The sequence below is a fragment of the Callorhinchus milii genome, unplaced genomic scaffold, assembly GCF_018977255.1.
Source record: "Callorhinchus milii isolate IMCB2004 unplaced genomic scaffold, IMCB_Cmil_1.0 Scaffold17, whole genome shotgun sequence".
Lineage (NCBI taxonomy): Eukaryota > Metazoa > Chordata > Chondrichthyes > Chimaeriformes > Callorhinchidae > Callorhinchus > Callorhinchus milii.
Window position 1 is genome coordinate 13,607,425 of NW_024704758.1, and position 14,105 is coordinate 13,621,529.

Here is a 14,105-nt window from a genome sequence, read left to right on the forward strand (position 1 = left end):
GCAAACAAATACAAGGACAATGATTATCGTAAATGATTCTGCAGAAGAAATGTCATTCGCAGTGAAATGGATTCTTAGTTTTAATCGTGCACAACCGTCTTTTAGAAGTGTTTAATGATTTCTAAAAAGAAAATCGGTTGTTTCCATCCCCTCACCCAACCAAAAAAAAAACAAAAGTCACCTATCTACATAACTGTCTATAAAGGTCATATGTTTCCATATTTATTCTTTAAAAAAAAATCAGCATTGTTAACTGTGTTGAGAACTGCATGTGATTGACCTAGATTTGTGGAAACTAGGCAAAGAACCATTGTGCTTTCTTGTTGAAAGGCTGAAATGTACTTAAGGACTGGGAGCTTTTTCAGCAAACACTCTGCTAGATACGAGTCGTGTTATTATACAGGCATTGATGTATGAAAAATATTCAGAAAAAATTTAAATTTTTGGATTCATACTCCCGTTCCAGAATTCCCCATCTACCATGATCTCTACTGAGCCAAGAAGATAAGAGTGCAGAAATGGTCCGGGTCTCAATTACTCCGATGAACTGTATGACATGTCTTGTAGGAACAGAATTCCTCAACTGGAAAGAATCAAATGTTCCTATGATGGCATATGACTGTTCAGTTACTTAGGTTTTCTTCTCTATTATAAACAATTCAAAGATCTGATGCTTGGAGGTAAAAATTTTAATAAATTATAAGTGCAGCCGATCTAACATTCAGCAACACTTAAAGCAAAAAAAAACTCCTAAGTATGAATCAAATGGCATCTGGTTAAAAGTATTCATTAGCAATGATATGGTCAGATGGAAATGATTGAGTGCATTCATCCTGACCTTCGCTTTTAACTTTTCTGGACTGTTGCGATATATCTGAACCAAAATAAGGCAAGCTAAGAAATTAGCAAGTCTCTCTCTCTCTTTTAGCAAGTCATATCTCCCATAAATGATACTGATATCTCAGTAAGAAAGTAGTGAGCGGAACACTTAACGTTTCACACTTACAGCAACACTCAGGAGGACAAACTATTTGTGACGATACTATTTTAAACTTTAGAAAGTGACGGGAGGAAATAAAATGGAGCAATAAAATAAAAGGAAATGTTCCTGTGATAGACTTTGGAAGATTTAGACTGCTAGCAATGTTCTAAGCAGCCACAAATCTGTATCATCCATATACAATCTATATTTAATCTATAACCAAAGATCAACTAACGATAGATTTCGCCCACAAAATATACAGTCAATTCACTTTACGGTATATTCTGTGAAGCGCTTTGAGACGTCTTGAAGATGTGTTAAGGCGCTATAACAAATGCAAGGATTATTATTAGTAGTAGTAGTAATAGCATTATTAACCACCACCTGCATTAGTTAAGAGGGATCAGTTCACACCTAGAAGCCAACACAAACTGGAAAAACGTACTCAACTTGTAAATTTCTTTATTGACATGGCTCGTCAGAAATGAAAACACTTCAACAACTGTGTTAAATTGGGAAAATTATTAAAATCTGCTTACGCATTATTTATCTATAGTACTCCGGTTTCCACCTGGAGTGAATTACGTCTCAGAAGCCTCCATTTTATTCCTTCTGAAACCAACCAACCATATAACTGAACACAAGAATAGTAAAGAGCGCCAATCTGTTCCCAGCAATATGCCAAGCCACTGTTGTGGAAATTAAAATTGCTTTTCCACTGATACTGTGGCAACCACCCTTGGGTACAAGATGGATTTTTGCATTAGCATCAACTGCTTTGATGCCAATGCCAGAAGATGAAAGCGGGATTGGTTTTCCTCCTGACGTTTGCAACTGATCGCTCTGAATACTATTTCAATTGTTTCAAACTGATACCGCCCCCACCCCCCTCCCAAACAAAACAGCAAACATATTAATAAATAGCATCATTAACTTTAGCTTGCTGTCAGAGGGACAGATCACAACCTTGAGCTCCTCAAATTCAGATCGTTTTATAATGCAACTTACCCTATATAAGATGCAAATGCACTGTTGACAAAGTTATTTCAGACACACGTACATGAGATATATACAATATTCAATTCAGAAATTGGAAAACGTTGGACAATTACTAAAGTTGCTGTTGCTGAAACCAAATTAGGATTGTGGCCCATATAATACCAGTGAAGAAGGGTTTTCGCTATTGTGTGTAGATCAAATAATATGGGTCTTTTTTTTACTGGAACATGTAAGTTTAGGATGGGAATTCAATAGACATCTTTGAAATACTGAAACCTTTTTGACCGGACACCTTGTGAAAGATTGTTCCTGTTGATTGGTACATCTGTAACAAGGGGGCAATAAACTCAGGATTCTCACTGGAAGACTTAAGGGGGAAAATTAGAAGAAAGTTTTCACCAGAGGTGATCAGAAGATGGAATCATTCTATGATCAGAAGAAAAGGGAAGTGGAAATCTACCAGTGTTTGAGATCAAACTTGAAAAATCCTTAACACAGCTGTTATATAAGGAGAAATATAAGGAGGATGTTAGCTCTGTACCAGGTTTCTCCACAAGACAACTTCGCAAACGCTTAATGTAACTTGAGAGGCTATGTAAAAGCACCTATCACCCATGTAGATCAGGAATTCTCTTGAGCTCCTGAACTCTACACTGAAACATCAAGTGGGCAATTATAGGATTGCACAATTGTACTTGTATCAGTGTATAATCCCAAAAACAAACACAAAGTAGAAATCATTTATAAAATCATTATTTGAGCTGGAGGAAGAGGCAGACATTCTGCTCCTGGGCTTGGGTTATGCTCTTCTACATTTGGCTTCTAAGAGAGACATTTCACAGAATGCACCGTATGACAATCTGTCCCTCCTTGCGGGACGGCATCAAACCATGTCCCAGTTTCTGCTCGACAACTTAACTAAAAATTTAAGAAGGGTTTGAAGAGCTATATCAGGCATCACCAGGAGGTTTGTGGTAATCTAAAGCCCTATTGAAGGTTGACTCGACCAGCTGGCTGTTTCATCAGTGAGTACATATGTCACCAAACTCACAAGCCTAATAACAGGTGGTCTATGTGGTCAAGTTAACATTGTCATCATTATCACTTTGAAATGTCTAGAAGTCAGCACAGGAATTGATGTACAGTGTGGTGTCCGTTATTGTATGGCCACTTTGGTTTACAGCAAGCTCCCACTAAAAAGATTGGACAGGTTACAGCTTTTGTCTCTGGAGGTAAGATGATTGAGAGAGAACCTGCTAGAGATGTTTAACATTATGAAAGGATTCGATAAAGTGAACATTAATAGGTCGTTTCCACTTGTTGGTGAGTCCAAAACAAGGGAGCAGGGATATAAGATTGCTGGATTCCATCATTCTATGTTAAACAGCAATAATAAGGTGAGCAAACACATTTTGTGGAGTAATGTTGCTTAGGAAAAACAATAAAAGTACAGTGAACTTCAACGGTACTTCTTAATAAACTAGAACATTTAAGATGATTATATTGATAATAGATGTCAGAGGGCAATAAGCTCCAGATTTCCCCTTCATGTAAACCTATCACAAATACAAAATTTACTTTGCCTCACCTATTTTGAAATCATCCATCTATTATCCGATATAGTACAGATGGTGGTTTTCCTTTGTGGGTAGCAATCATTCCAGAACTCATTATAAACTACTTAAAGCAAGTCACCCATATAGGCACGTAAGCATTTCGTTTTGAATTAATTTTCACCCCTCCCCAGCTGTCACCTGTGAAGTAGCTGTTCTTCATGTGAAACACTATTTAAGAAATGTTGCAGAGCCCAGGGAGGAGAAAATTAGGGCACAGCAATTTTAAGTCGCCAGCCTTTCATATAGATTGAGGACAATTGTAAATCCGTGCCAGAAATTCAAATGGAACAAAACTAAAACAAAAACTGGAAGAAAAAAAAAGTCTAACTTTTGTGCTAATAGGCCTGACTGCCTTTTGAACCCTGAATAATAATTTCTATTTCTTCTGTTTTCTTCAACAACTTGGATGTATACAGCGTCCCTCACGAGAGGTAGTGTCCGCTTGCATCTTTAAGTGCTCTTTTTGTTCTTTTCACATTGCATTGGTAGCAATTTACAATTATTTCAAATTTAGCACTTTGGAATTCTACTCTCAATCCAGTAAATCTTCGAAGAGACACACTATAACCTTTAGATAAATCGCACACACTAGATTTTGTTTTGGGCTTTAAGATGTTAAAAACAATTCTCTGAAAATGCTCCAGATACCAGGAAGTTTTTCTTTAGTAATTATCGACCGGAACAGGTTGCCAGGAAGAGTAGTTGAGGCCAGGACATTGAAAAGCCTTTAAAAAGCAGCTTGATACTGTGATGTGATGATGATGTTCTGTGAGGGATGAGCTCAGATGGTCCGAAGGGCCTTCTTCATCCAAAGTCATCTTGTGGCATCAGTCACAGAAGTGATGGGAGTCAATTCATTCCCAACGGCCTCATTTTGGAGACAGAAAAGGCTCTGTTGTGGTTGACTAAAAATCACCTCTGAAGTATTTTTAAGTCAATCAAATAGAAGAGTACTGTTTGTTACGGCTGCAGCTCAATCACTGATGTGTTTTCACTCATTAGTTGCCCACAGAAGAATTCACCTGGACTTCGATGATGGGAGGCCAAGCTTTGTCCTTCCACTCACTGATATCGCTGTTCATTCATAAAGGAAGCCATCAAAGATAATTGAGGTAACAAGTCAGCTGATGTCCCCCGTACTGACATGGGAATTACAGTCTAAATAAAGCTCAAGGTTAAGGTAACAAAGTGTGTCTTTCTGAGACACATTTGTGCTCAACCTAATTCCTAGTTCTAGCAGCCAAAGGGCTGACTTTCAACAACCTGACACTGATTTCCACTGCACTTTTTTTAAAAAAAACGAGACATTTCCGTCTCCAGACCAGCAAGAAAATGCATTTTACTCACAGTTATCAATTCTTGTCCTCTTAGTACTTGACTACGTTTTCCCAAAGATGTTAATAATTATTGCTCATTGCAGTCACGGCTGCGTACCTAGGAGCCTTTATTAAGATTAAATTGCAAAACTGTACTTTACAAGACTAAAATGCAAATTAACCTTCCAGTCGCACTCAATGTGAATAGTGGGGAGAAAAATAAATGTCTGAGGGCTTCAACAAACATTCTACATTATTAACTACATTGTGAGTAGTGGCCTCTTTTTTTTCTTCTTTTTTTTTAAGTCAGTTGCGTGTCTGGCACATAGAAACCCATCCTTGCTGCTTGAGCGTTCCCATACCAGACTGAGAGTTCCAATATATGTATGCCATCTACACATAGAAATTTTCCTGTGTCTGGAATGGAATGACACTCTCTCCCTGGAACTTCCACGCCCTTGCTCACGTGATTCCGGGGAGTATTAGATGCAGATTGTCAAAAGTCGTGGCTTACGGACCTCAGGATCTGGCAAGCTTCCCACTGATTGACCGTGACTAAGACCACCCTACCAGTCGGGGCTTTGGCCATTTGGGCAAAAGGCAATATTTGGTGTCATAAAGCGGTACAAACAAATTAGGAATAAATACAAATGGCACTTTGCTTCTTTGGATGGTGTTGGTGGGAACTCGGATGAGTTGCCAAATGAGGGGGAAGTCTATTTTAATGATTTGTTTAGAGATAGTTCAGAGCAGTTGAATAGAGAGATGGCTGTAGCCACAATCAGTAAAACAAACACTGGCTACTTTTACAGGACTGGGACTGAAATGGTTATAATAATGTTCTGGCTTATGTGCAGCTAGCAATTACTAACAATTGAAATGCTTCACCCTTTTAGTGCAGCCCGGGCCGGGCTTTCTGCGAGTGTTTAAATGTTATAATGCAGTGAAGCGCAATACAGTACCTGATCTGTCGATGCTGCGTTCTCTTGACTTCCTCTCCAATTCTATTCAGGGATGGTGAACGGCTGCGGGAGCCATGGGTACCACTCCCACTCTTTATAGTGCCATTGGGATTGTTCTGCATCTGTTGCAGTAGTTGTGGTGACAGGCTCCGGTGTGAAGTGGCAGATTTGTTGGCTGGCCAGTCTTGTATGTCGTTGATGTTCAGGTTGTTGTCACTGTTGGAACGAAGCAAAACACGTGGGGTCGAGAGAGTGTTCTGAGGCCCCCGCCTTCGATTCGAATAGGTCGGTGCCTCTCGAAAGGGCACTGCGGAGAGAAAAGAGAAAACGTTCAAAAAAAATTAACATTTTACTAGCACATTATATCCATATTGACAAAAGGAACAGATTGTTTCACTCAGAAAAATGGTTTCACTGTGTTGTATCCTGACATTGATGATCCTCTTTTTTTATTTAAGTAGTGACTGTACTGTAGATTTTTCCAAAGCGGGTAACAAACACAGCAATACCCAACACATTGATAGATATTTCTTTTTCCTATATTTATCCCCCACCGTGCACAGGAAATCTGCTGTGAAATGTGCACTCTTGCCACACTGATCTGAGAAGTGTGCCTCAACTCTCAACCGTTCCAACTGTCTGGTACAAAGTAGAGATGTCAGCACAAAAAAGCAGCCAATGTCACTTTCACACGCTGTTGGTCCAGCTACGAGCTGAAGAGGTGGGTAAGTTATGGAAACACTGAGCTGTGAAGAAGTTAATTGTCACTGAGGTATGTTGGCAGAAGACCATTCAGATACTTGAGCTGGCAAGTCGCTCTCAAACTCATGGTGAACTGCTGCGAGCACCATGGGTACCAAATCCCACTTTTTTATGGTGCCAGTGGGATTGGTATAAAAGCTGACACAGATACAATGGGCCAAATTACTTTCTTCTGTCCTGTAAAATTCTCTTGGTTCTATATTCTGCACCGCTTGCAGTCATTGTGGCAAAAGGCTTCGGTGTTAAGCAGCAGATTTGTCGGAGGGCCGAGGATCCGAACTAGTTAGTACGCCTTTTTTTATTAAAAACTATAATTTAGCCATTGCACAACTGACAATTCATTCGGGAAACACTCGGTGGTTTGAGGAGTACTTTAAAATTCCAGCACTCCAACATTCTATGTAAGAAAATATTCAGTCTGATAAGTATTTATTCTTAAAATTAAAAACATCTCGATTTCCTGAATTGAGAGAGGTCCTGGAGTTGAGTTCAATGATGGCGAGTGTCCTCCATACGAGAAACAAGGAGGGAAATGGGACTTCAAATCAGCTTGAGAGCCAGTCCTGAGCCATTGTATGGTGGGAAACTCTGCTATAGACATGGATTGCATCTTTAGCTGGGCGTGTGGTTCCCATGGCTCCCGATTTGCTCTTAGGATTTAAAGCTCAGCTTGTCTCTTGTGAAGCTGCTCTGGGCCCAATGTGTATGATTCCAGTCAATGACATCACTTGAGGGTTAAGCAGGGAGGGAGATCCAACCCAAGAGAATTAGTGAAGTGGGGTGTGCATTTCACGCTGTTACAATTAAGCACAGCCCCAGAATTCCCCAGCTTGATTGCTAACACTTTAAGGCACTGTGTTACATGCCAAATCCAGGAAAAAGATGCATCTAGAATGCGTCAGATAAAGAGGATTAAAATAAATTGCAAAAGCACGGCAACTACTAGAAATTTTCACCTTCCTTCCTTTCCAAACTACTAGAAACAAGATACCATTCGAAAAAAGGTACAGAAGTGACCTTTTTGAAACGTTAAACACAGGATTCCTGTGCTGGAAATGTTTACATTTACGCTGTATATTTTCTTGAATGCTGATGTACCACAGGAACTTCAAACGTATTCACCAGAGGAGTGAACACACTGGGAATCACACCTTCTCTGTTTGTATATTCTAATAGGTGTGAATCCACTGCCCTCAAAACCACCTCTAATAAGTAGCATTAGCTATAAGACTCCATTGTTTAATGATTTGTTTGTCCTGTTTATTAGGCCACTACGAAAATCAGACAAATTTGCCAACAATTGTGCAGCGTAAATGCAGAATAAGTTCTAGTACGAGAATGGAACTTCTTAATCGTACTCACAAGCAGCATGAATACACTAGAAGACTCCTCAACATGCTTAATGGACCACCATCATTCTCTTGCATACTTTGGTCAGGACATACAGTGGAACCTTGTGTAGAAGAAGTGTGGTCCTTGCTTTTGGCTGAAACTCTATTGATGTCAATATGGAAATTCTGGCCCAAATAAGATGAAGCTATGAAGATGTCATTTTGCCGGAATCCAGGACTGTGTTTCCCAATGGAATTTAAAAAAATAAAATGTCTTTACCTCTTTGGAATTAGTCTAATCGCCAAGCTTCAAAATGCAAAGAAATCAAGAAATCAGACTTACCATTTAAATTCTTGTTCAATTGCAATTTTAAATGGCTGTCACACACCCCATCCCACCCCCACACCAATAAACACAGTGAAACGGTTGCTGCATCACTCAAAATGGTCTGGTTTGTGAGAGTAAAGTTACAGCACCTCTGCCAACCCACCCTATCTCCTTCCACTGTGTTTAGAACGGATGCCAAAGCCTGTGTTGATGCTGTCTTATTTGTTTGGTCCTTCTGTCAAATCAGTCCCATAAAAATGTCAACGGTCAAACAACTGGATCAAATCAAGGTTGAGCCAACATCAATTGGGTCAATTTGAAGCTTCCAACACACGATGTTGCTTTTTTTCAAAAAAACGAAAGTCCCAAGTAACCTTGTGATCGGTGTGTTTTTGTTTAAAAGAAAAGCAAATGGTGTATTATATGTAGGGCATGTTAACTATACAAAGCCTGATGCAAGAGACTTGTTGCAGACTTCATTAACAAATCCAAGTAATGTGCCATTTTCCACAGATGTCTATGGACGTTGGTAAATAACAGGTTCCATTGTATGCTGACTCTTAATTTTGCTTTGACATGAACGCTTTCTTCCCAAGCCTAAAACGGATTTCCGTTCCGCTAAGTATTAAATGTCTTTCCAGCTCTGCTTTGAGTGGGTATCAGAATGCGTGGGAGTCACTTTCTTCTACATGTATTAATGCACATGCTCTGTCACCGAGAAAGCCATGAGCCAATACCAAAAGACCTTCAGTAGGTGTTAAGTTCTCTGGACAAACAAGTTGCCTTATTGCAATCCTCTGATTTTAACCAAATCACAACTCGGGTCTTAAAACACACCCGATTAGACTCTGTAATCTCTGCAGATTAGAAAAACAAAAAAGGATAATATCCTTTGGGAGCATGCATAAATTTTCTAAAAATTCCCGCTTTGCCCACAAGAAGATCAATAAATCACTAACACAGACAGTTTTATTTTGTTCAGTGGGGAGGGGGTGAGGGGTGAGGAAAAAACGGGGGGGGGGAGCAGAGAGTAAGGAGAGGGGGGAATGGAGTTCTTAAATTGTTTGTGAGAAATCCTGCACACAAAATTGATAATTCACCACGTTTCTGATTTAAATATTTCTAAACTGTTCTGCTCAGTACTTTTCGGTAGTTATGACTCAATGCTAAATACTCAAAAGAATAACGTAGCTGTTACCTTAAAGAGAAAATTAGCATTTTATGCACTAATTGGGCATTATCGAGTGCTGACCTGCCAGCAACATTAAGCGCCTGCACTCAAGCATTTAATAGTTATGCTTCACTGATTAGAAATGTCTTTACGCAGCAGGTGCATGAAAAATAAAACCACATTCTCTGAATCTAACCAGACTAGTCACAGTTTCTCTCAATCTCTTTAGATCTACCAATACATTGGCTTTCAGCTTCAATCTCAATAAGTAATTAAATGACGAGAACCAGTTTCTTTGCCACCTTTTCTTATTTTCTTCAATTATTCCACAAGTATTCAGTCCCAAAATACTGCGTGCTGGAATAAGCCGACTTTCACAGTGCTTGAAAGGATCAAGGAGACGTGCTCAATTAACTCACGGATATTAAACAATTGAAGAGAGCATCTATATATAAGCATCCACTTGGCAGCAGTTTAAACGCACGACATCGAAAATTCGTTGCATACATTAATTAAAAAAAAATCAAACATTCCGTTAACTAGAAATCTAAATTCCTCTTCTTACACGAGCAGAACATTCTTTCGCACCGGCATCCTTACCTTCTATCTTTAAGGCATTCAAGAAAGACTTCATATTTGCTACTTTCACAATAAGCTGGTCATCATTTCAGCCTGCACTACCCAGTTTCTATCTGCTTTAGCTGCCTGAACCCTAAAAATAACAGCAGGTTCCTGGGCTCTGAGTAATTGCAAGCATAGCTGGGCATGGAATACCCAGAAGTCTGGTGACAAAACCCACCCCACATTCTGTCTGTCAGCTGGAAACCGACTGCGTAAACTGGAGCTGCTTGAAACCTTCCTGTATTTCGGAGTATTAGTCATGTGAACACTACCACAGTCTTTATACGTTGGAGTGCAATAAGCCCTGGATTTATGAACAAGTACAAACAACCCTTCCCCCCCAAAAAAAACAAGGTCAAGATAATGGCACACGCAGCCAAGCTTTGCCCTGTTCATTTATGGGGTTTCTTCCATCATAGTTTGCCTTCAAACCACATCATTAGATCAAGAGGAAAATCACCATGGCAAACAAAATCTAATACGTACAATATCACACATGTATCAAGATGAAATCACTAATTAAGGCTTCTGTTTCTAAATCTATTTATAATTCTTTAGCTTATTATGTGTGAAATTACATTATCTGAAAATATATATATTCGGTCATGAATATTCTCACCTACAATTCAATGTACTGACTTATGAATTTACAGGAGTGTAATCATTTCGAAATTTTGATTCAGTAAATTCAATTTTTTTTTAGGGAGCTGAGATTTTCTTCTGTATTTTAAATTTTTAAAATGGTAAGCAGTCTTCTAGGTTATATTATGTATTTCTATATAATCTTATCAATATATCATAACTTCTAGAAACAGTGAGTTTTTTTTAAAAAAAGCATATTCATACCTACTGCACAACATTAAAAAAAATGTTTATTTCTTTAAAGCACTTAATAATGTTACCCAACACATTTTATTAATACTGTATCTATAAAAATATCAATTGATATTGAACATATCAACTGTAACTTCCAACCTGATATATGAAAACAATATTACATCATTAAAAACACATTGATGTATCCAGAGCAATCAAATGTATTTAAAGATCTAAAGCAATCAGCCTGTATTTGCATATTTATTGTTGGCAAATAGCATGACCATTAATGGAATAGAGCACGTCACTATTTCCTCTTAATTTGTACTTATGAGGCACAGCCCACACAACTTTATGAAACCCCTGAGCATATTTGTTGTTCTCTCAGTTTGAGGGTAAGCTAAGTACATTGCCTGAATCTCCAAGCGATAGACTTTTTGGGTTTCCTCAACGTTGCTATACTGTAAAGAAAATTGCGACTCTTTCATTTAAAAAGATTGTGGCAACTCAAACAAAAAAAAATGAAATGCATACACTAAAGCGATTGAAAATTACAGGTTTCAAATGTGTCACAAACAGCAGTAATTATACCGACATAATTTCTCTTTGTACTGATTGCGCTTCAAGCACCAACCGTTGATGCTTTCTTTTTTCCAGCAGATGCAAACCTGTCAAATTCAGCACAGAACCCACCGCTTCATTTCCCCGGCCATTTATTAAAATGACCTTTCAGCTACCTTCATTACGAATGCTGCTGATACTAAATGCAAGAGAAAATTGCTCAAACGGTTACAAAATAATTGCCAAATAATCATATGGTTTTATTCTATTGCGCACGCGAGTCGTCCAATTCATTAACACACTCAGTCTGATATCATTGTCCAATGACAATTCGTTGTTCCTTCCTCAATTTGAATCCCGGTCAAACAAGAAGATGACAGACAAAAGCAAAAGTGTGTCGCAATAATAAACTCCCTTGACCATTGCTTAGGTGTGCTCTGAGCTGTGCAGGTGAGATTGAGTCCTGCACAGACACAGACAGCCACACTAATAATGAAAAATACTGCACTGTGCTTAGAGAGCTATTAGCAATGTGTTACATCACCGAGATAAAAACACCACCCAAAGCATCAGAAAAATGTTACTGTACTGTATAAATTACCACCCAAGCACTATTTGCATAAACAGAATGTCTTATACAGCAATATATCCTCAGGCTCTGATTGAGCTATTAAAGATAAAAAGCAAGCGCAGTATCACCTTATTATTTGTTGCATCTGAAAGGGGGGGATAAAAACAAATAGTTATTTGGGATTTGCCTTCCTCAGCAAAAAAAAAAGCTCGTTTTCTTCACATGGCAACAACTCTGACCACTCGGCATAGCAACAGTCATACCTGTATCTCTGTAATACCTTAACCTGGCATTAAACGTTCCACCCACCTTGCATGGATTCTTATGCCACTTGCTTGTCTCCATGGATGGAGTTGCTAGGATACACAGTGCACTCGTTTGCATATGCATAAGAGAAAGTTAAGCACTTGCCAAATATATATCTTATTTGATTTATCTTCTTGTTGCAAACAAAACACATCAACATAGCGGCACTTCTCTCTCTGGACAGTCCTGAAGTTTTAACAAAATCGTTACAGTAGTTTCCCCCTCCTCACCCCGTAGCAAAAAAAATTCACTCATCCATCCCACTTTACCATCTTTCATTGTCAGGTACATATTTACATCGTATATCTCGACCTTTTTCGCGACGAAACCCTTCAATTCAACGCTTGTAACGTACTGACCAGCTTTGTGTACAGCAGCTATTTTGTTTTTGACCAAATAGCTCCTTTTCACCATAGTATCCGTCATGTGATCATAAGTATTACAAGTGCAAAACCAAACAAAACAGATACCAAAGGGAAGCTTTTAGAAGCAGAACCAACTTATTTCACAAATCAGGACAACTGTATCTAAATTGCACCTTTCAAACTGTTCCATAAACCCAAATAGTTTAAGCACACAGTACAGTAATTAATTCATTAGATTTCTCCTACTTGCTGATAACTCTGGAATATTTTTACAACAGATGAAGGTGCAAACATTTAATTTCTTTGTATTTTTGGTGACGTTAAGACAATTTCTGATACTCCGGAAAAAAAACAATCATTCCAGGGCAATTCGCATGAAGAAACGATGAATCCATTAATGACATTTCTACGTGTGAATTATGCAATTGACTGTGCAATCGCAAAATTGGTGACCATTTAAGCATCTTTATTCTACATTGTGCTCGTTAATGTTCCCAACCCTGATGAAAGCACAGCCCACAGACATTGGTTATCTGATTCCGTCACAAAAGAAATATTAATATTGTGTCATTCAGAACAGACAATTAAAACATCAGTCAAGCCACACATAAAAAGAAACAGTGTAGTTGAAGCAGTTGCCTCGGCTAAATAGTGTTAACCATATAACCCATGCCTGAAGCTTTAGTGATGCATTTCTCACCATTATGGAGAGGGAGGGAAATATAGTGATGTTGGAGAGACAGTAAAATGCTTGTCTTCATTTACACAGTACCTCAAGCATCACCCACATAGCTGTAGAAATGTTGAGCACATGTCTCAGAGTATTGTTACAGTTGGTGCTACGGTTCATCTATAACATCTTATGGGTTTCGTTTTTTTTAAAAATCGATAAGATGACAAGAGATTGTGGTCCGATTTCCATGGTTCTGATTTAGCATTTGCTTTGTGGTTATTGCAGAATAACAATTAAATGTTGTATTGTGGGGTAGGGTTCAGGAAGAGGGGGTAAGAGAGACAACGATTTGTTTATTGTTGCCTGGTTGCACAAGCAGCATGGGACGTCTCCGTCAATTATCGGAATCACAAAACTACAGGGGATATTTATCCACCCACAACCAGTCCAGCATGTTTGTCAGTTCTACGATGGCCTAATAGTGGAGTAGTGGAGTGACACACCTGGAAGCAAAGCACGTCACAATGGGGAGAAGGGGGGGCGGGGGGGAAGAGATCAAAAACATACTGAAACTGCCTGTCCTACCACGCTTATATTGTACCGCCTACGATACAATTTGTACAGCGTGTTTCACGTCAGGAGGACGTATCAGGGCATTTCACACAGCTGGCTGGGTAACTGAGTGAGGAGAGGGTGGTAAACTTATAGGGTGGGGAGGAGAAAGA

At 38.9% G+C, this 14,105-nt stretch overlaps 1 protein-coding gene across 1 annotated transcript in view; it reads right to left on the minus strand.

Moving 5' to 3' along the window:
* shank2b (SH3 and multiple ankyrin repeat domains 2b) overlaps positions 1-14,105 on the minus strand; it is a 177,051-nt gene that overhangs the window by 94,605 nt on the left and 68,341 nt on the right. Inside the window, 1 exon segment of the mRNA XM_007887749.2 lies at positions 5,876-6,182. Coding sequence (XP_007885940.2) covers positions 5,876-6,182 — 307 coding nt within the window.